This window comes from Sceloporus occidentalis, unplaced genomic scaffold (genome assembly GCF_023333645.1).
Source record: "Sceloporus occidentalis isolate IW3139 unplaced genomic scaffold, rSceOcc1.0.p SCAF_1, whole genome shotgun sequence".
NCBI classification, from domain to species: Eukaryota; Metazoa; Chordata; class Lepidosauria; order Squamata; family Phrynosomatidae; genus Sceloporus; species Sceloporus occidentalis.
The window spans coordinates 54,648,644-54,670,771 of NW_028316981.1; the positions used below are offsets into that span (position 1 = coordinate 54,648,644).

Genomic DNA, 22,128 nt, shown 5'->3' on the forward strand with positions numbered 1-22,128 from the left:
CTCCTTTTCCAGGACCTGTCCTCCATTTCAACCTCCTGCCCAGGAGAGGTTCCCAAAATGCCCTCCATTTTGAGCGTGGCTAAGCAGCAAGCATGGGCCCACCTCTGTTTGAAGTGTTTTATTTGGTCATGTCCTCCATTTCTCTCCCCCAAAGATCCTACATTTTGGCTGTCCTCCATTGTGGTTCTGACATCTCTTTGCTCAGTGTGACTAGGAGTCCTCCTTTCCCCAGGACCTGTCCTCCATTTCCTGCCCAGGTCCTTGTGTGCCTTGAAGTTGTTTCTGACTTATGGTGACCCTAGCATGGGGCTATTTCCTTGGCAAGATTTGTTCAGAGCGTTGTTGTTGTTTTGTTGCCATGGCCATCCTCTGAGGCTGAGAGAGTGTGACTTGCTCAAGTGGGTCACCCATTGGGTTTCCATGGCTGAGCCAGGATTCGAACCCTGCTCTCCAGAGTCATAGACCTGAGGCTGGCCTGACCTTCCCTCCTGATTGGGATGGGATAGACAACCTTTGACCTGATCTGATCACCCTTCTTCCTAGAAGTCAATCTGCTCCAGGGATGCAACACAAGGCTAGGGTTTAGGAATAATATTACTCCATAGAGCAGTGGTTCCCAACCTTTTCTGTGCCCCACAGCCCTTAGGAAACAGTTGGTTGATATTCGCACCCCCTGCAAAACTATTAATCACATTTCAAGGTGAAGAAGTCGGATTTCTAATGTTTTGCGGGTGAACAAACAGAACTGGGGGGGAAATTAACTTTTTTTAAAAGGCCAGTCTAAACTGAGCAATTAGGAAAATAAAGGTAAACTATTATAAATGTAAAATGCTCTCCTTTTGATTAAATAAACAGTCAGGCTACTGTCTATGCGCAACACGGTCGAGGCACACTGGCAGCTGGCTGAGTGGTGACTTGTGATACTTCACTCAAGGGTCCGAAACACACTGCAGAAATAGTCCAGTTTGAGACCACTTTAACTGCCCTGGCTTAATGCTAGGCAATTCTGGGGCCTGTGGTTTTGTGAGACATTAGAGTTCTGGTGCCACAGTAAACTAGAAATCCCAGGATTCCTTAGCACTGAGCCAGGGCAGTTAAAGCAGTCTCAAACTGGATTATTTCTACAGTGTGTTTTGGACCATTGTCGTACCCTCTGAAATTCCTTTTTTGTTCCCCAGATTGGGAACCCCTGCCATAGAAAAGAAGTATTTCCGAAATACAAGTGTGTAAGAATAATCCTTGGGAGAGGCAGGAAATATAAATAAACTTTATTGTTGTTGTTATTATTATTATTATTATTATTAAAGTTTATGGTTTTTAAGTTTTTTATCTTTTTAAATTGTGTTTTATTTATTTCAACAAGTGATCAGTTTTAATATAATAGTTTAATTCTATTTTAATTACCACTTTTGAATGTTTTTAATTGTACTGTGCTTTTGAATTATAAGCCATTTTGGAGATATAAATCAATGTTGTTGTTGTTGTTAATGTTTATTTATTTCATTGGAGACTAGGCCACCAGTATTTTGCTTTGCCCTATTTTGACAGTACTGAGAAAGGCTAACTTTTGGGACTATAATTCCCAATAGCCACATTGGTTGGAGGATTCTGGGAGCTTGTAATTCAAAAGTAGCTTTTCCAATGTTGGAGTGAAACCAATAGGACCTATGGCCATCCTGGGATAGTCCCCAAAAGCAACTTTCTGCAACTCTTCGAGGAAGGGTGCGTAGCACATTGACAAAGAGGCTACAGTTTCATTTTGCTAGAATTTGTGTGTGGAAAATGAGTTTTGCCCAGTACACCTTTGGGCTGTTCTGTGCCTCTAAAATAGCATTTCTCCAACCTGTTTGCATTTGACACATATCAGCTGAAAAGGATGTATTAGCTCTTCTGTGGAGTGTCATTCTTTCTCTATAGCACTTTGTCCATCTCTTTCAGCACTTCTTATCTAGCTTAGAAGATTTGAAAATGGCTCTGCTTTCTCTCTTTGCATTCATTGAGTTGTATATTAAAAATAGGTAAATGAGAAAACTAAGTACAGGTTGAGTCTCCTTTATCTGAAATACTTGGAACCAGAAGTGTTTTGGATATTTATTTAGTTTTTTTATTTGCATTTTTCAATGTCTGTATTTGCATATACATACATAATGGGGTATCTTGGAGATGGGACCTGAGTCTAAATACAAAATTCATGTTCAGTCTCCCTTATCTGAAATGCAGTACTTGGAACCAGAAGTGTTTTGGATTTAGGATTTTTATTTTATTTATTTATTTATTTGTATTTTTTGAATGTCTGTATTTGCATATACATACATATCTTGGTAATTTTATGCATGATATTTTTTAATTAGTGCATGAGACAAAGGCCGGTTACAGACCGGCACTTTAGTGCATGACGAGCACGCAGTAGGGTTACAAAAGGGTGGTGCTTCCGCACCGCCCTAACCCTAGTGCATGCTCATCACACACTAAATGGCGGCGGCCCTTCCATACGGGCGCCGCCGTGAGGACGTCATGGCCACACTGCCTCTAGACGGGGCGGCGCGGACGTGACGTCCTTGCTCCGCGCCAGGGCACTTAGTGCGCCCTGAACACGAAGCAGGAAGGAGCTCCGTTTCGGAGCTCCTTCCTGGTTTAGTCCGCTGGGCGCAGCCTTCAGATGGCTGCGCCCAGCGGACTAAAAGAGAAAGGGGCCAAGCGGCCCCTTTCTCCTTCTCCCCGCCGCTGCGGGGTGTCCTTGGGGCTTGAAGCCCCAAGGACACCCCTTTTCAGGCTGCGGGGAAGCGGCGTTTTGCTGCTTCCCCGCAGCCTGAAAAGTGGCGGATCGGGGCCTCAGCGGCTGCCGCTCTGCATGCTGAGGCCCCGATACACCAGGGAAAGGGGCGGGTACAGCCCACCCCAAATGGGCGGTCTATAACCCGCCAAAGTTAGTGTACACTGAATCATCAGAAAGCAAAAGTTTCAATATCTCAGTCACCCATGTTGACAAAATTGAATTTTGGAATATTTTGGTTTCTGGAATTCTGGATAAGGGAGACTGAGCTTGTAAATGCAAGTACAGTCGGCCCTCCACATTTGCAGATTTGATTTTGCGGATTTGATTAATATGTTCTCTCTGGGAATCTCTAGGTCCTCCAGTGTGACTCTATTGCCAGTTTCTGGCAAAAGTCATGCTGACAGCCCTAAAGAGAAAACTTCTCCAGGCATTTGTAGGTCCTCCAGTGCAATTTTATGGTCAACGTCTGGCAGATCTTGACCATAGAATTGCCCTGGAGGACCTGGAGATTCCTAGAGAGGTGTTCTCTCCAGTGTAAAATAAAGTGTTTTTTTTATTTGTATTTTTTTCCACTTTCACGAGGGCCCTGTGCCCCTAACCCCAGCAAATGTGGAGGATCCACTGTAAAAGGAAAAGCTAGTAGGTAAAAGGTAAGAGATTCTCAACCCATGGTAACATTTAAAGTTGGCACTTTGTGTTTCTTTAGGAGTCCTCAGAGTCCAATGTGGCCACCAGCCCCCACCCCAGCTCTCGGCGAGGAGATGCCTTGACCTCCAGCCCTGGGAGAGATCTGCCCCCCTTTGAGGATGAATCTGAAGGACTCTTGGGGACCGAGGGGCTCCCTGATGAAGAGGAGGAAGATGGAGAGGAGCTGATTGGAGAAGGGATGGAAAGGTGGGAGGCTTACACTGCTTGTAATATCTGGACCCTTATTGGAGCCTCTTTTTCGGGGCAGGAGGGAAAATGTGGGTGATGCTTTAATACTTCAATATGGCTGAAAATTGGACATCTATAAAACCATGCACTCGTAAGATGCAAATATTTTGTATCTGGTTATGTTCTTTTGCCTACAGTTAAATAAGGTTGTTTTTTTTAAGGTCAGATGTTACGGAGGCTGCATCTTACTTCATCAGGATGTATTGCTGGGAATAAATTTAAGAATTGGCAATCCCATTCTAATATTATTTCCCCGTAAAGTTATCAGTAGCTACAAATGTCTTGGTCATGATGGTTATGTCTGTTAATTCTTGTGTCAAAGGCAATATACCTCTGAATGCCTGTTGCTGAAGTATGTGATTGGGAGCTTGCTGTAACTTTTGAATCCTGTTTAAAGGCTTCTCATAGCTATCTGATTGGATTCTGTGGAAGATGGTTTGGTAGACTTAATGAACATTTGTTCTGTTTATTATGGCTCTTATGTTTCTACTGTTGCCTCCACTCACTCTTTCAGCTACAGTTATGTGTAGCTAGTCACATACAATACCCAACAGCCCTGAATGCAGATGTACATCTCCATGTGCATCAAAAGATGCTTCCATCCAGCTTTGATAGATGGAACATCATGATACTGATGTGTCCAGATGTGCATCCCTCAGTGGCAGCCTATATGTAAAAATTGGATTTCTCTTCTTGGGTGACTTTCTTGAGCTGTTGTCTGTCAGCATATCTATCCAGTTTATGCATCTTTTTTCTCCTTACTTGTGAAATTACCTTTTGAGAATATCATAAACTCAGAATCTGTGTTCTGTTTTAATTATTTTGATTGCTTAGATGCTTTGCTCACTCCACTATCTGTTTATTCTAAAGTAAGGTTTTTATTAGGACTGGGTTATGTATGTTTTTTAACACTGTAGTGCACCACATATGCTGAGGCTGTTACATTAAAGAAATGTCAGCATTACATGCTGGAAGCTTCACTTACAATATTCTATACACTTATCCAAGGATCAGACATATGCTGGTATTCTTAGAGCCAGTTCCAACACAGTGATCAGTTAGATGTGGTGCAGGAGCAGGATTGCTTACATTCTACTCCTTCCATCACAACATTATCTTGGTGAGTTTCATTTGTCTCTGTCTTACATTATTACTTCTAAACACTTTACTGACATGAGGCAAATGTACAGGAAACATATGGTGGGCATGTTGTGTAGAAACAAACTGCACACTTGTATCAACTGTCTGTATGTACACTGGCGTTCGTGTGCAAGGGAAGTGCCCACATATCACACTACACTGTTATAGTGCTTTTATTTCATTTTAGCTGCTATGGCTGCCTCCTGTGAAATTCTGGAAATTTGTACAGTAGTTTAGTTAGGCTTAAAAGCTCTCCAGCTGAGAATTCTAAATGCCCCACTCTAAACTACAAATCCCGGAGGCAGCCATAGCAAATAAAAGTGGAATAATAGCACTATAACAGTGTATTATGATATTGTCCTACATCTGGTGGGTCTAGAGTAGGATGACTGCAAAGTTTCTGCCCTGCAAAATAAGTGGTGTGTTCAGATTTATTCACACTCTGCAGTGAATTACATATGGTCAGAGCTTCAAAGCAAATGTAACATCACTAAAGAGTAACATGTTTAAAAGTAACTATTCTAAGCTCTCTGTGTGGTGTATAGGGACTACCGCCCTATTCCAGAGCTGGATGTCTATGAACCTGAAGGTCTCGCCATGGAGGATGAAGACCTGGAGGAGCTAACTGCTAGCCAAAGAGAGGCAGCAGAGAGGGCAATGAGGCAGAGGGACCGTGAGCTGGGGCGCGGCCTGGACCGGATGAGGAGTGGTCTGCTCTATGGTATGTTTTTGAAACAGACTTCTTTTGCATGGATAGCTATATATCACACATGGATAAATACATAATTTTTTAATGATATTTATAGCCTGTTGGTCAGCAGCACTCTCTTTGAATAATAAAATGACAATTAAAATAATCACTAGTTGTAAGCCATATTGTGGGATGTCCAGGTAAATTATATAGAAGTTAGCATAGAATCATAGAGCTGGAAGAGACCGCAAGGGCCATCCAGTCCAACCCCCTGCCATGCAGGAAATCCAGATCAAAGCATTCCCGACAGATGGCCATCCAGCACTTTTTGTATGTCCCATTTTATAGTTAAGTAATGAAATTTAAGCCCATGAATATTTTGAACTAGAAGTTGCAACACAGTTGGTTACTGCATTGCTTCACTTAATGATATAAGAAATGCAGTAGTCAATGAAAAGCATGAGTTGGCGATCTGCTTGAAACAATGTATCTAATACGCCTTATGAAGACAACATTAGTTTGGTATTGTCAACAGCTCCATTGATTATGCTGTCTTATCTGTCTCTTTTGAACATCCCCTCTTCTTCATCGACCGCTAGAGAGTGATGATGAAGATGAGGATCGTCCCTTGCGGAAGAGGCGCCTGGCTGAACGTGCTGCAGATGGCATGGAGGATGAGGATGAAGACATGATTGAGAGCATTGAGAATCTGGAAGATATGAAGGGACACTCAGTGAGGGAGTGGGTGTCTATGGCAGCTCCTCGGCTTGAGATCTACCACCGCTTCAAGAATTTTCTGAAGACTCATGTGGATGAGCATGGCCACAATGTCTTCAAAGAGAGGATCAGTGACATGTGCAAAGGTACAACTCTAGGAGAATGTGGGGAAAATATGTTAGAAAGGAACACACTTCTCTGGCCGATCACTGTTTTAGCAGAGCACTAGTTTTGCAACATTTTTATGTGAACAGGCACATCTCTTTCAAACCCAGGACATCCTGACAGACCAGGGATGTGTCTCTGTGTGCTTTTTTAAACATCACCAATTTGCTTTCTGTGCAACTTTTCCCCTCAGAACATGATTTTTGTTTGGGGCTCAGACCCAATTCTGCATTATAGTAAGTTCCTCAATCAAGTTACTTGTCACTTAATTTCATCAGTTTGCCTTTTGTGAATCAATCTGATAGACAAAAACATACTGTTTAACTGTGCTTTTGTATCTTGGCACGTATTCAGATTCTTAATGTCAGTAACTTTTCTTTCAGCCTCATCTATTTGCCTTCTGGGAAGTGAATGCTAACCATATGACTATGCTCTCCATGACAGCCATTTTGTGAGAGCTCTTATGAAACTCTTTAAAATTCCAAATGATCCTACCAGCCTAGAAACATTGGAGATTCCTTCCCTAGTATATGAATTTAGTGGAGGATTACTGTTTCAGAAAAAAAGGCTTAGAATTTTATGTGCTAGCTATAGAGTAGGGCTTGTGTTGTTTTTTAAGGCAGTATAATTTATTTTATGATAAGAAGCATCTGTGTTTCATAACATCTAAATGCTTACACTGGACTTTTGAAATTTATTTGTGTAACAAAATACAGTTTGACACACCATGTAAGAAAAATGGAAAATAATAGACTAGTTTTTGGTTCAAAATGTGCTCTTATATGTTTTTTTTTTATTAAAGACTACATTGTGTTTTAAATAACCAACTGTGCTAGATTTAAAGTTCAGCATTGTCAGTCAGCAATGGAAAATGTTATACCTGATATTCAGAATAGATTATATACCTAATGTTGCTGTCAAGTGATATGCTACACATTAACTCAGTAATAAGCAGATAAACATTGTTGTTTAATATGTAGCAGATTTACAGTGCATTCCTTCACATGTTTATGCAGAATTCATTTCAGTTCATTGAGATGTATTTCCAGTTAAAACTATATAGGTTTGCAGTTTTGTTCTTTACCAGTGGGTTGGAAGAACTTAAGTACTTATTTTGTTTTGGCAGAAAACAGAGAGAGCCTGGTGGTGAATTATGAAGACCTGGCTGCACGGGAACATGTCCTTGCCTATTTCCTTCCAGAAGCCCCAGCTGAAATGTTGAAAATCTTTGATGAAGCAGCCAAGGAAGTGGTGCTGGCTATGTACCCCAAATATGACCGGATTGCTCAAGAAATCCATGTACGCATCTCACATCTGCCTCTGGTGGAGGAATTACGATCCCTCAGGTGAGGAGACAGTTTGGTTTTGGTAACAGGCAGCAGTCTTTAATGCATGCACTCTTGAATGAACTGTAGTTGGCTAGTATGTATATGACCAGACTTGGAAATAGGTGCTTGTCATGGTCTGTGAAATTAGTATACATTCAGTAATGGGAGAAAAACTGAGGAGCCAAACTCAGTGCACAGCCTTTCCCAACAAAATCTTTTCTCTGTAGCACCCCAATTAACACTCCATTTGTAACATAGTTATTAAGTTTTAACATAGTTATTAAGTTATTAAGAAAACATAGGCCTGTTACAGACTGCCAAAATAAAGCTGCTTCGGGTCTCTTTGGAGGTATGCTATTTAAATGACGCATGGGTCTTAAGAGTCCGGAGGTCGCGCCAAAGCCACACTCCATTCCTAAGCACTGGAAGGCAGCTTTGGTGCAGCTTCCGGATTCTTAGGATGCATGCATCATTTAAATAGCATACCTCCAAATAGACCTGAAGCAGCTTTATTTTGGCAGTCTGTAACAGGCCATAGTGATTTCAAGATTTACAATGAAAGAAGGATGTTTTGTGTTGCTGCTTCCAAAAAATTATAATTCATTTGTTGTTGTTTTCCCAAAATGTAATTGTAATTGCTGTGCTGCTAAATAGCAATCCATCCCCCACCCCCAGTAGAAGGAAGACTTGAAGAGAGCTTTCATGTGAACCTACCATGCATTGTTGAGCCAGATCTTCTAGTGCAGGAGTGGAATCATTTGGTCCACATGCAGTCCTCAAGGTCACTTTTGGGGTCGCAGAGCCCCCCATTTGCTTCTAGTTCCAAAAGGCTCTAGACTAGAGCAATGATGTCCAAACTCTGGCCCTCCAGCTATTTTGAATTTCAGCTCACAGAATCCCACACTATTGGCCAAAGTGGCTGGGGCTTATGGGAGATAAAGTCTAAAACACCTGGAGGGCCAGAGTTTGGACATCACTGCTCTAGAGGATGTGTGATTGGCCTCCTGTTTTGGGGGGAGGGATACACAGGGGTTGAAGTATTGCCCGTCTCCATCTTGGATAGCAGGATGCTGATGGCTTCATCTTGATCCATTAGGAGCTGTTATGAAAAACAAAAGTACTGTATTTTCTCAAAACAGTAATTTCTCAGGCCTTGCGCCTTTCTGAATGCACATTCTTGCAGTCCCCATACAACATCCTTAGATGCTGTGACCACCCTCAGGAGATGGTATTGGTTAGGTTTCCATCTCAGAAACACATTTTATCCTTCTTCTCTTCCTTTTCTCCTAGGCAGCTTCATTTGAACCAGCTGATCCGGACAAGTGGGGTTGTCACAAGCTGCACAGGGGTCCTTCCACAACTCAGCATGGTCAAATACAATTGTACCAAGTGTAGCTTCATCTTGGGGCCTTTTGCACAATCCCAAAACCAGGAAGTAAAGCCAGGATCCTGCCCTGAGTGTCAGTCTGCTGGCCCCTTTGAAATCAACATGGAAGAGGTAAGTGCCCCAAAATCTGCTTCCTGTTCTAATGTTTTTGCACATTAGGTTGCACTGCACTTTTCTGCTGAGGATTTCCATGGACTTGCAGCATATATCTCTATTCCTTGGAGGCTGGCATTCTTATTAAAAGTTTAAAAAAAGTGCTTGTGGCCCTTACAATAGTGCTGGTGGTTTGGGGATGTGGTTGTTTGCTATGCATAGACATTTCACAGAGATGTCAGTTCTTACCTATGAAGATGCATATGATATGTTTCCTAGATTCCAGGCTGCCCTGCTATTATTTGTCAGTTTGCAGCCATATACTAGTCTTCTAAAAGTTCATTATGTGAATAATAGAACAAGTAGCCTGTTCTTGATTGAAGTCATAAGATAGCATGATGTTACATAATTAGACACTTTTAAATAACTTTCAGTGCCAAGGTTCAAAATGGAAAATCTTTGTACCATTTGAAGAAGCCAGCCACAGATGCTGGCAAAATGTCAGGAATAAACTCTTCTAGAACATGGCTACATAGCCCCAAAAACCCACAAAAAACTTTGTACCATTTGTTTCCTTTATAAGCAGGGATAGGAAAGGTATGGTATTCCTGATGTTGTTGGACCCAAACATCAGCCCTAGCCAGTAGTGAATGACAATGGAAGTTATGGTTCAATAACATCTGGTGAGGATTACAAGTTTCCTGCCCCTGTTCATAAACCTCTTCCACAGTAGAGATGCTTACTGGCAAAGCCTTCTTTCATTTGGTAGCATCCTTTAATGTCAGCTGTGAATATTGTGGAATTTGGTGTCAAGGCTTGAAGTTATTTTGGGTTTGCTTTTTTGTGGGGTTTTTTTCTTTTTCTTTTCTTTTGCAAAGCCGGAGGCTAATTCTGTGCAAATCCAAGCCACTTGGTTCTGCTGTTGTTTTTAACCTTTCAGTAATGCAAATTGATTTTCCCACAGACAGTGTACCAGAATTACCAGCGTATCAAAATCCAAGAAAGCCCTGGGAAGGTGGCAGCTGGACGGCTCCCTCGCTCAAAAGATGCCATTTTACTTGCTGACCTGGTTGACAGCTGCAAACCAGGGGATGAGATTGTAAGTCCCATGTCAGAAAAGAAAGGTCCAGAGAGATGATGGCATTCACAGCATCTTACAAATGTAGTCCTGTCATTAGAAACTGAGAAGAAAGTTCTTATCTTGAGAAGAACAGTACTGGCTGTGAAAGAAGAATACACCAGACAGTTTTTGGAAATCTGTCCCAATGGCGACACAGGGCAGCATTGCGCACTTGCAGAATGTGCACAAAATTAAAACTTTATCTTTTTTTTTTTTGTATCAATTTTTTTTTCCTGCCTAGCTCCCCAACCTCACAATTTTGGCAGATGTCAGCTGTTAACTCTGTTCATTAATGCTGTTAGTAGAACGGTTTCAGCTGTACTATTTATAAGGATTTTTTATCACTAGAAACAGTAGAGTTTATGAAAGTGTCCTGAATGCCACAATGATTTTATTTTATTCTTTCTATCCTCATTATCCTAAAATGATTATTTTCACCAAACAGTGATGCTCACACAACTCAAAGAAAGTTGCTGCAGATTCTTAACTACCATTATAGAGAGTGTTGAATACAGTACACAGCTTTGTTCCAGAAGTAATGTGCATGCCACAACAGTGTCAATTCAAATTCATGCATCTACAAAAACTGACTGATTATCCTCTCTTCCTCTCTGAATTACACAGAATTGTTCTGATGACTGAATAAATAATATTCCTTTTTTGTGCCTTTCAGGAGCTAACTGGGATATACCATAATAATTATGATGGTTCTTTAAACACAGCCAATGGTTTTCCAGTGTTTGCCACAGTAATCCTGGCCAACCACATTGCCAAAAAAGATAACAAGGTTGCTGTTGGGGAACTCACAGATGAAGACATGAAGGTCATTGTAGGCCTATCCAAGGATGAGCAGATTGGAGAGAAAGTGAGTTGAGAATCTAAGAGGGAAAGAAGATATGGCATGCATTAAACAGTGCAAGATTACTAGACAGAATTTTCCATGTGATCAATATCTTGCTTCTGAATAGGAATGGTTTCTAAAGCAGGGGTGGAGAAGATGTGGCCCTCCAGATGTTGGGTTGCAGCTTCCAGCCAGCATAAGCAATAGGGAGGGATAATGGGAGTTACAGTGCAACCGCATCTGGAAAGTTGCATGATTCCTACCCTGTTCTAGAGGATAACATGTTCTTTGGGGATATTTCTTTTTTTTTAAATAAATTTTATTTAACAAAAAAACAACTACAAATACATACATATATTACACAACACATAATTGACATTAAAGACAATAATAACAACACAAAGTAAACAAACTATAAAATTAGTCTCCTGATCGAAAGGCTCATTTGGCTGTGCTATATTAGTTGTTCAAATCATTAATACATTAGTGACATAATCAAATTTCTATTTGCCGATTATTATCTTACAAATTATCTTATATGATCTTTTAAAAAAAAAATTTTACTCTGCTGAATACATCAATATAATCCAACCTATTTTTCTATTCTTTCAAGAGACAAATTTATTCATTTTTCTTTCACTTTTAATGAATTCTATTAATGGGATCCAGTTTTTTCCCCGTTTGTTCCAGTCCTTATCTCGAATCAAGCAGGTAAGTTTATCCATCTCAAAATAAGTCATCAGTTTTTGAAACCAATCCTCCCATGTCGGAAGGCTTTTGCTTTTCCAATGCGCAGCGTAGACTGTACGTGCTGCCGATATCATGTAAAATAAAATTACGCCAAAATTATTCTCTAATTGTATATTCTCTATCATATTTAACAAATAACATTTTGGATCTAATTCAAATTTACATTTTAATATGGTTTGTACTTTCCCCTGAATTTGATTCCAATATTTCCTTGCCAATTCACAGTTCCACCACATGTGAAACAAAGAACCTATTACTTTCCCGCATTTCCAACAAATTGGATTGTTATCTTTATGCATTTTAGATATTCTAATAGGAGTAAGATACCATCGGTTTTGCATTTTGAAATAATTTCCCTTAATATCTATACATACAGTGTGGTTCAACCTAATTTTCCAATTTTTCCACATTGTTCCAGGGGTATAACTTCATTTAGATCTTGAGCCCATTTAATCATTGTAGGTTTCACCGTTTCTTCATACATCTCCATTTTCAAAAAGAACTTATAGAACAGTGAAATCTTTTTAGTATTATTATCAAAGATAAATTTGTCAAAATCTAATGTGGCCATTTCTATTCCTGTTGTTTTATTATCCAGAACAAACCTCTCTTTAATTTGCCGATATAGAAACCAATGTAAAGAAAAGCCATTATCACAAAGCTCTTCTTGCGATTTTAATTCAAGGGCATTATTCCTATAATCATATCTAGTCAGATCTTTATATGTTATCCATCTTGTAGGAGAAATACTATCGTTCTTATGGAAAGCTTCATTAACTGACACCCAATATGGGAGTTTTTTATAAATTAGGGGTCTGAATTTAATCCAAGTTTTAAATAAAGGTTTCCGTACACAATGACTATAGAAGATCTTGTTAACTTTAGCTTTATCATAGAAAAGATATGCATGTAATCTGTAAACCAAATCCACTGATTCTAAATTTAATAATTCTCTATTCTCTAGTTTAAACCATTCAATCAGCCAATCAAAACAGCAAGCATAGAAATAAATTTTAAAGCTGGGTGAACCCATACCACCTCTCTTCCGGTCGTCTTGCATTGTTTTGAATCTCACACGGGGTTTTTTCCTGTCCCATATAAATTTACTAATTTCCCTATTCCATTGACTGAATAACTTTTCATTTGTTATAATCGGGATGGATTGAAACAAAAATAAAACTTTAGGTAGTATATTCATTTTAACAGTAGTAATTTTACCCATCCACGACAACCCTTTGGGGATATTTCTTGTCACTCCCTTTCTTCCACCAGCATTTATTCATGGAATAGTTGGATTCTCTGGTTCAGGCTTCCCGCCTGCAAGCCTCTTATGTTGTTACATTGTGTATTGAAAACTTAAATGACCTGCATAGAACTGAGCTGTGATTCAAATAGGCATAAGCTACCAGAGGGGGATACATTCCGAATGGTGACCACTTAGTTATAGAATAGGCTTGTTAGACCAATTTGCATGCAATGTACTTCATTGTTCTTTTAATGTGAGACATAGGCCTGTTACAGACTGCCAAAATAAAGCTGCTTCGGGTCTCTTTGGAGGTATGCTGTTTAAATGATGCATGCGTCCTAAGAATCCGGAAGCTGCACCAAAGCTGCACTCCAGTGCTTAGGAATGGAGTGTGGCTTTGGCGCGACTTCCGGACTCGTAGGACCCATGCATCATTTAAACAGCATACCTCCAAAGAGACCCGAAGCAGCTTTATTTTGGCAGTCTGTAACAGGCCATAGAGCCATCTATTTTATTTTCTTTAGCATTTTAAATGCAATTTAATATCTGGTGATATCTCTTGTACACATTGGAGTTAACACACATGCTGTTTACCCTTCCCATGCATAGGACTAATATTGCTTGGCAGGTGAAACAGGGACTGATCTTTAGAGGCTTCTGAGCAACTACCCATTATTGTTTCTCAGTGCTGTTTCTCTCATCCACACATACACATTCATTCACACACATACTGTTTGGTACCAATAATTAGCTTCTGAGAACTCTGCTTTTGCTTTCAGATCTTTGCCAGCATTGCTCCATCAATCTACGGACATGAAGACATCAAACGAGGCTTGGCCCTAGCCTTGTTTGGGGGAGAACCCAAAAATCCAGGTAGATTGTAGTGCTAAATTCAAGAGGAGTATCATCTATATTACTTTTACATGAATTCTCTTAGCTGCTGTAGAGAGGAAATCTCTAGATCTCAAGAGTACATTATACTGAAGAAGTGTAGTTTTGAAGAAATGAAAGACCATACTCTGCATTTTCATACATTTGGTATACCATAATGAGGAGAAATGTGTTACTTACCATTCTGAATTGGATTTAACTGGAATTCAGCCAGCTTCTGCCACTTCCCATGTCTTGCAAAATATGAGTCTGTTCTGAAATTTATAGAGTTTTGTTGAAAATTCTGTCTATGTGAATGAACACGCCAATTGATTAGTTGCTGGTTCTTTTTCCCACATGGAAAAATCTATATAACTCTCAGTTTGGGTCTTTCTTCTGTCGAACTAATTGCTCAGTGTTAGCACACCCAGAGAGAAGATTGTTTGGCTCTTAAGTGGGATGGGGCGACAGCAACTCAATATGTTGGCAATTCTTTTTTTACTGTTAACATCTCACTTTCAAAAAATTATTGTTCCTCTCGCAAGAGGATTAGTGAAGTTGCAGTTGAGAGGACTTTACCAAGTTCTGCTCCAAATAGTTCACTACACTGGGTATAGTTTCATTCACTAAAGAAAATTATTGAAATGTCCTAGGAGGAAAACACAAGGTCCGTGGTGACATCAACGTCTTGCTTTGTGGAGATCCTGGAACAGCCAAGTCTCAGTTCCTCAAGTATGTGGAGAAAGTATCCAGCAGAGCCATCTTCACCACTGGTCAGGGGGCTTCTGCTGTTGGCCTGACTGCCTATGTGCAGAGGCATCCCGTCAGCAAGGAGTGGACCCTAGAGGCAGGAGCCCTGGTGCTGGCAGACAGGGGAGTCTGCTTGATAGATGAATTTGACAAGGTGAGCATCCTTCTGAGCAAATGCCAGGGTTTCACCTAAGGACCAAAGCATATGTCATCTGTGGACTGCTCAAGGCAGGGCCTATGAAACTGGCAGTTGGGAAGGTGAAGTGAAGGAATGGTTGGACTTAAGGCCCTCTACTCATGCTAATACACGTTGAATCTCCCTTATCCATAATGCTTGGGACTAGGGAATTGAGCGCACAGCTAAAAAAAGCAACTTACCACTGCCAAAATCAATTCTAATTCAAGATGTATCCTGATATTATCACACACATTTTGCCACTGACACCACCAGACAGGTGAATCCCAGGTAACTTCTGGCTAGAATCTTAACTCAGTCGACTGATTTGCAAAGCCGGGACCCAGGATTCACTTAGTCAACAGCAAAATGTGTGTGATAATATCAGGATACATCCCGAATTAGAATTGAATTCAGTAGTGGTAAGTTGCTTTTTTTAGCTGTGTGCTAAACTCCTAGAAGTGTTTTGGATTTCAGATTTTTTTACATTTTGGAATACTTATATTTGCGTATACATACATAATAATGTGATATCTTGGAAATGGGACCCAAATTCATGTATATTTCATATAAACCTTATACACATAGTCTGAAGGTAATTTTATACAATAATTTTAAATAATTTTGTGCATGAAACAAAGTTTGTGTATATTGAACAATCAGAAAGCGAAGCTTTTGGAAACTATTCGGAAACTTCAGCAGGTCTAAAATGCCGCAGCTAGAATGCTGACCAGAGCCAGTTACAGGGAATGTATAACACCTGTATTGAAACAGCTTCACTGGCTACCAGTTCATTTCCGAACACAATTCAAAGTGCTGGTCATGACCTATAAAGCCTTACACAGCCGAGGTCCAGACTTGACCACAGTGGTAGAAATATCACAATTTGTGGATCAGAGGTGTTGGATAACATAATTCATTAATATTCTGGGGCAGGAATTTTCTTGGGCAGCATAGCTGGTTTGGAACAGATCTTCCCCCTGCCAGCCATTCCTCCTTGCTGGTTTAGGTAACATCCTTGGGTAGCCATGACCCCTGCCTGGACATCACTGGCTTGCTTGCTAAAAAACCAGATAAAATTTCCCAGCAGGTGCTTCAGCCAGGAAGCTGATTTGTGCATGGTAGAACTGAATGAAAACCTTCCCCTGCACATCTCAGAACTGGGGCAGACTTCTGTTGGGCACTACAATCTTTGTGATTGTCTGGACTCAGACTGTAAAAGGTTCCTCCCTTGTAGAGAGGTGCTAAGGTTCTGAGTTGCCTTGAAATCTGTGTCTCTCAGACCCTGTCTTATCAGTTGCATACATCAGCCAGCCAGAGTTTGAATATGTTATTAATTCCTCAGATGACCGATCAGGACAGGACCAGCATCCATGAAGCTATGGAGCAGCAGAGCATCTCCATCTCAAAGGCCGGCATTGTCACATCTCTGCAAGCTCGCTGCACTATTATTGCTGCTGCCAACCCCATAGGTATGGCACTGAGGGGCTGTGGGAGTGAGAAGCTCCTCCTGTTTGGTAGTGAGTGAAACTGCCTCACATGGATTATTTTATATGGGTGGGGAACCTGTGGCTCTTCAAATATTTTGCACACCCATTTCCCAAAATCCCTTCCTGTTAATTATCCTGGGAGAGGCTCCTGGAACCTGAAGTCCACAACATCGAGAGAGCCAGAGATTCCTCCTTCCTGTTTGGCAACATCTTGTATTCTCTGTGTTGTTAGCACATCTCTGAAAGTAATGGGAGAACAAAATCTGTGCTATAAGCAATGAAACAAAAGATTAGAACAGGGCCAGAGGAGAAAGAGGAGAGTGCTGTCTGTTTCCCAAAGCTTACATTGAGCTTCTGTGTCTGAACTGGTTTCTTTACTTGTCCTAGGTGGCCGCTATGACCCATCTTTGACTTTCTCAGAAAATGTTGATCTCACTGAGCCCATCATATCTCGATTCGATATCCTCTGTGTGGTCAGGGACACTGTGGATCCTGTTCAGGTATGAACTTTGCACATCTGCCTTTCAGGAGAATAAAGAGTGAAGACATAGGGACCTACCTCCTTGCAGTGTTAGTGTAGCAAGAAGATGGATGAGAGAAGCTGAATCTTGACATGCACATTCTTAGCTTCTGGGATCTGTCCAGTGCCCCACAGATAAATGTGGCTACTTAGAAGACAGCCCAGCCTGGCAAAGTCTTTGTATATTTTCAGACTGGGGCTGTGTTGCTCACTTTCCTTCTGCCTTATGAGTTGCCTGGTTTGGTTCAGTTATGAATTTATCTCTGAGATTACTACTTGGTAAATGCCATGATCTGAACCATGATTCCCTCTCCAATACTATTTTGCAGGATGAGATGCTGGCTCGGTTTGTGGTTAGCAGCCACATCAAGCATCATCCCAACAACAAGGATGTTGTGAATGGGGACTCTCAAGAGATTATTCTCCCAAATACCTATGGTGTAGAACCCATTCCACAGGAGATCCTGAAGAAGTACATTATCTATGCAAAGGAAAAAGTCCACCCCAAACTCAACCAGATGGATCAGGACAAAGTGGCCAGAATGTATAGTGAACTTAGGAAAGAATCCATGGTAAGCATTCAACAATAGGAAGTACTGTATATATTCATGTATAAGTCTAGAAATTTTAGTCAGAACTTTGACCAAAAAAACCTGAGTAAGCTTATCCATGGGTCAGTGTTAAGTACAGTCACCTCTCCTTTTTTGTATCAACTTATTCATGAAGTCAACGTGGAGTTGAGTATATACAGTAAGACATAGACAAGTAGGGGTGCTTCGATGCTGTCTTGCCTGATAATACTGGGAGCTGAATCTTAGAACTGTATGCATGCCAGAAGCTGAACTGCTGCCCCTATCAGTGAACCAGTAGGACGTTGAAAGTTTCAGTTTGGATCTTGTGTGTGTCCATGTGTGCATGCACATGCCTGTGCCTTTAAGTTGCCTGTTGACTTGGTGACCCCATGAATTTAATAGGACTTTTTTAGGGAAGAAGGTGCTGTTTAAGAACTCAGTTCAGTAAACTGATAGTAGAGTTCTGCTTGCTTTCTTCTTGCCAGCAGGTGGCACAATATCACTTCATTAACCCATTTTGAATACTTCATCCGCTTTATTAGCTGTCTTCCTGTTTTCCACTGCCTGTGGGTTTAAAGTGCTTTGCTTTGGTTTTGCCAAGTTTTTACAGTTCATAGAATTGAAAAGTGCCCATAATATAGGAGGCAAATAGAAAAGAGAATAAGAGCCAGCATGGTGTAGTGGTTTAAGTGTTGGACGACAACTCTGGAGACCAGAGTTTGATTCCCAGCTCAGCCATGAAACCTACTGGGCAAGTCACACTCTCTCAGGGGAAGGGAATGGCAAACCTCTGCTGAACAAATCTTGTCAAGAAAACAACCAACAAAGAAAGGAAAGTATCTTGCAATTGGGCTATTCCTTTTCTCTTTCTGCAGGCAACTGGAAGTATCCCCATCACAGTGCGTCACATTGAGTCCATGATCCGAATGGCTGAGGCCCATGCGCGCATTCACCTGCGGGATTATGTGGTGGAAGATGACGTCAACATGGCCATCAGGGTTATGCTTGAGAGTTTCATTGACACACAGAAATTTAGTGTCATGAGGAGCATGCGGAAGGTATGTGGGAATGCAGTTGTGTGGCCTGGATAGATTGGGTCCTTTTGTTAAATGCTTCAGTGGGATCAGTGAGGAGTACCACCAGAACCCTAGGCCTGGTTGACCTCTGAAGGGGATGCACAGTTTGGCCCTAAACCAGGGCTGAGGAAATGTCTGCTCCATCCCTGCCTGAACTAGGGATGGGGAAATGTCTGAACTGCAACTTGCATCATTTCTAATGTGAAGTCGAAGGCTTTCATGGCTGGCATCCATAGTTTTTTGTCGGTTTTTCGGGCTATGTGGCCATGTTCTAGAAGATTTTCTTGCTGACGTTTCACCAGCATCTGTGGCTGGCATCTTCAGAGAATGCTTGCCTGGAAAAAAAGCGGATACGCACGCACGCACACACACACACAGTGTGAGCCTGGGAATGCAGGAGTGATTTGCATGTGTATTGTTCTGTGCTGATGGTAGGCCTCAGGCTGGGAGGCTAATGCAAAAGAGGATTAATGTCTGCTAATTGGTGATCACTGTCTGTTAGGAAAGCCCCTGACTCTGAGTGGTTTCCCATTTGCATTTGCTGAGTCCTTACCACATACCATGCAGCTGCGGACAGGTCTACATAGGGACCACCAAATGCAGTGTGCAAACAGGAATCAAGGAACACAAGAGACACTGCAGACTGAGCCAGCCAGAAAAATCAGCAGTAGCAGAACATGCCACAAACCATCCTGGGCATAAAATACTGTTTGAAAACACTGAAATCCTGGACCATGCCAACCACTACCATGTCAGGATGCACAGGGAAGCCATTGAAATCCACAAACACCTGGATAATTTCAACCGGAAAGAAGAAACCCTTAAAGTGAACAAAATTTGGTTACCAGTCCTGAGGAATAGCAAAATAAGGACTCAGCAAATGCAATTGGGAAACCACTCAGGATCAGGGGCTTTCCCAGCAGATAATGATCACCAATTAGCAGACATTAATCCTCTTTTGCATTAGCCTTCCAGCCTGAGGCCTACCATCAGCACAGAACAATACACATGCAAATCACTCCTGCATTCCCAGGCTCACACAGCATATATATACCCACTCTTTTCCAGGCAAGCATTCTCTGAAGATGCCAGCCACAGATGCTGGTGAAACGTCAGGAAGAAAATCTTCTAGAACATGGCCAGGTAGCCTGAAAAACCCACAGAAGGAGGAGCCCTGGTGGCGCAGTGGTTAAATGCCTGTACTGCAGCCATTCACTCGAAACCACAAGGTTGCGAGTTCAAGACCAGCAAAAGGGCCCAAGCTCGACTCAGGCTTGCATCCTTCCGAGGTCGCTAAAATGAGTACCCAGACTGTTGGGGGCAAATTAGCTTACTTGCTAATTAGCTTACTTGCTGTTCACCGATATGATCTTTGGAATAGCGGTATATAAATAAAAAAATGACTGAGCCACCAGTCATTTGAGGACTTCTCTCAGACAACAAAGGGTTAAGCTAGGGGGAGGTACATGCTAATGAGAGTTTACATCATATACTAATGAGATTTACATCATAGCTGATCTAAGGCCAAACTGGCCAACTGGTTGAGCAGGATCAGGAGTATCAAGAACCTTCCAACAGACGTCTTGAAAAGGCCTCTGAGACCATGCGGCTGACTCTTTCCCTTGTGAGGCCATGTGGCCTTGTGGGTCTTCTGTTGTTTTGGAAGCCCAGCTGTTGGGCCTGTGCCAAAAGGGCAGGCTTAAGGGATGCAGTTTGAGCTAGGCAATGGGGGCCAGCTCCTGGCATCCAAAAACCCTTCAAGGACTGCAGGTCCCATCTCTGTGTGAGTAGCTTAGGAAATGTGTTAGGTAGTGCGTCTTCATTTTTGTTATGTTTATCTTTTGGCTTGCCTAAAATGAACATCTTGTAATTATGTATTCTGTACCTGCAAGGCAAGGAGGCCTTGCATGAATGATACTTTATTGCTCTATTCTGTCTACTTAGAATTAATACTTTCTTTAAAAGTATCTGCTGTCTCTATACTCCTATACACGTGCCTTAGCTTGGTTGTTGCTTGCTTAGGTTAGCAAGGGGAGGGAACTTAAGTCCTTAGCAAGTCCCAGTGTGTGCTAAGGGGAGATTCACTGGGTGGTGGCAGCTTGACTAGAGGATCTCAAGGGGTCTCATTCAGCTCAGCAGGGAGCGGGAACAGAGACCCAGGAGACTCTAGGACAGGGGTAGCAACCTTTTTGAGCCGGGGGCCGGGTTGCTGTCCCTCAGACAACTGGGGAGCCGAAGCAATGGGGTGGAGCTTCCACCCTCCGGGGGTGGGGCCACATGCTGGGGGTGGAGCTTCCACCCTCCGGGGGCAGGGCCGCATGCTGGGGATGGTCTGCCCCCGGAGTGATGATGATGATGATGATAATAATAATAGTTACTAGCATGGAAACTACTAAAATGCAATTCAGAATAGAAGGGAGAAAGCATGCACACTGTCTCAACCCAGAAAAGCACAAGGTGCTGAGAGGAGTTTTTGCAAAGTGAACACCAAGGGCAAGTAAATAATAATAATAACAGTTACTAGCATGGAAACTACTAAAATGCAATTCAGAATAGAAGGCTAACCCCCCTCCCCTAATGAAGCAACCAACTTCTCTCTGGCTTGCTCTTGCTGTTGCTGGCTGGCTGGCTCCTCCTTCTTCCTCCTCCTCCTTTCCCTGCTCTTCTATTCATAGGGAGGAGGAGGAGGAGGGCAGAGGGCAAGGTGGAGCCCGATGCAGGCCCACTGCAGCCCCTGGAGCCCTGTTGGAATGTTCCAGGGGCTGCACCGGGCCTCCTAGATGGGCGCCGCCATTTTGTTTTTCAAAATGGCGGCCGAAGTCTCGCGCAACCTTTGCCATCCTGAGGTCACGCGAGACTTCAGCCGCCATTTTGAAAAACAAAATGGCGCCCGGAGCGGCGCGAAAACAGGGGCAATCGGCGGCAGGACTGCGCAGGGACCGGCGGGAAGGCCTTGACGGGCCGGATCCGGCCAGCGGGCCGCAGTTTTGCCTACCCCTGCTCTAGGAGAATTTAAAGGGATCCGCTGGGTCTAAGGGCCAAGAACAGGGTGGCTGTTTGGCTGCTTGGACCCCAGGGATCATCACAGGCACATTTTGGGCCCCATGACCATTAGAGGCTCAGGAGAGGCCTTTTGTAAAGAGCTCCTCCTAAATCTAAAATGGTCTAGAAGTGTCCTCAAACCATGGCAAAAATGTTCCCAGAGGGTGTTTAGGGGCACTTTGGGGTAAAACAAAGTTCTTGAGGGGCGGGAGAATTATTTCTAGGGAGCACTGGGGCCACAAAATGGTCCTGGGTGGTACACTTTGCCCAACCCTGGATGGAGAAATAATTTTGAACATTTCTTCCCCCAACAATATCATGATTTCATAGCCAGATCCTCTTGGGTCAGTGTGCCAATTCAGAGACTGAAGAGGAAACTTAGCTTTCTGTACAGTCAGCAGTCATTTCTTTTATATTATTCCAAATAGCATCTGGGGATGGGA

The 22,128-nt window shown here is 42.2% G+C and overlaps 1 protein-coding gene across 1 annotated transcript in view; it reads left to right on the forward strand.

Moving 5' to 3' along the window:
• MCM2 (minichromosome maintenance complex component 2) overlaps positions 1–22,128 on the forward strand; it is a 29,192-nt gene that overhangs the window by 383 nt on the left and 6,681 nt on the right. The window contains exons 2-14 of the mRNA XM_089521354.1: positions 3,483–3,670; positions 5,398–5,573; positions 6,143–6,406; positions 7,552–7,771; positions 9,044–9,251; positions 10,198–10,332; positions 11,027–11,218; positions 13,970–14,063; positions 14,714–14,964; positions 16,331–16,457; positions 16,863–16,975; positions 17,325–17,567; positions 18,443–18,625. Coding sequence (XP_089377480.1) covers positions 3,483–3,670; positions 5,398–5,573; positions 6,143–6,406; positions 7,552–7,771; positions 9,044–9,251; positions 10,198–10,332; positions 11,027–11,218; positions 13,970–14,063; positions 14,714–14,964; positions 16,331–16,457; positions 16,863–16,975; positions 17,325–17,567; positions 18,443–18,625 — 2,394 coding nt within the window. The remainder of the gene's footprint in view (positions 1–3,482; positions 3,671–5,397; positions 5,574–6,142; positions 6,407–7,551; positions 7,772–9,043; positions 9,252–10,197; positions 10,333–11,026; positions 11,219–13,969; positions 14,064–14,713; positions 14,965–16,330; positions 16,458–16,862; positions 16,976–17,324; positions 17,568–18,442; positions 18,626–22,128) is intronic.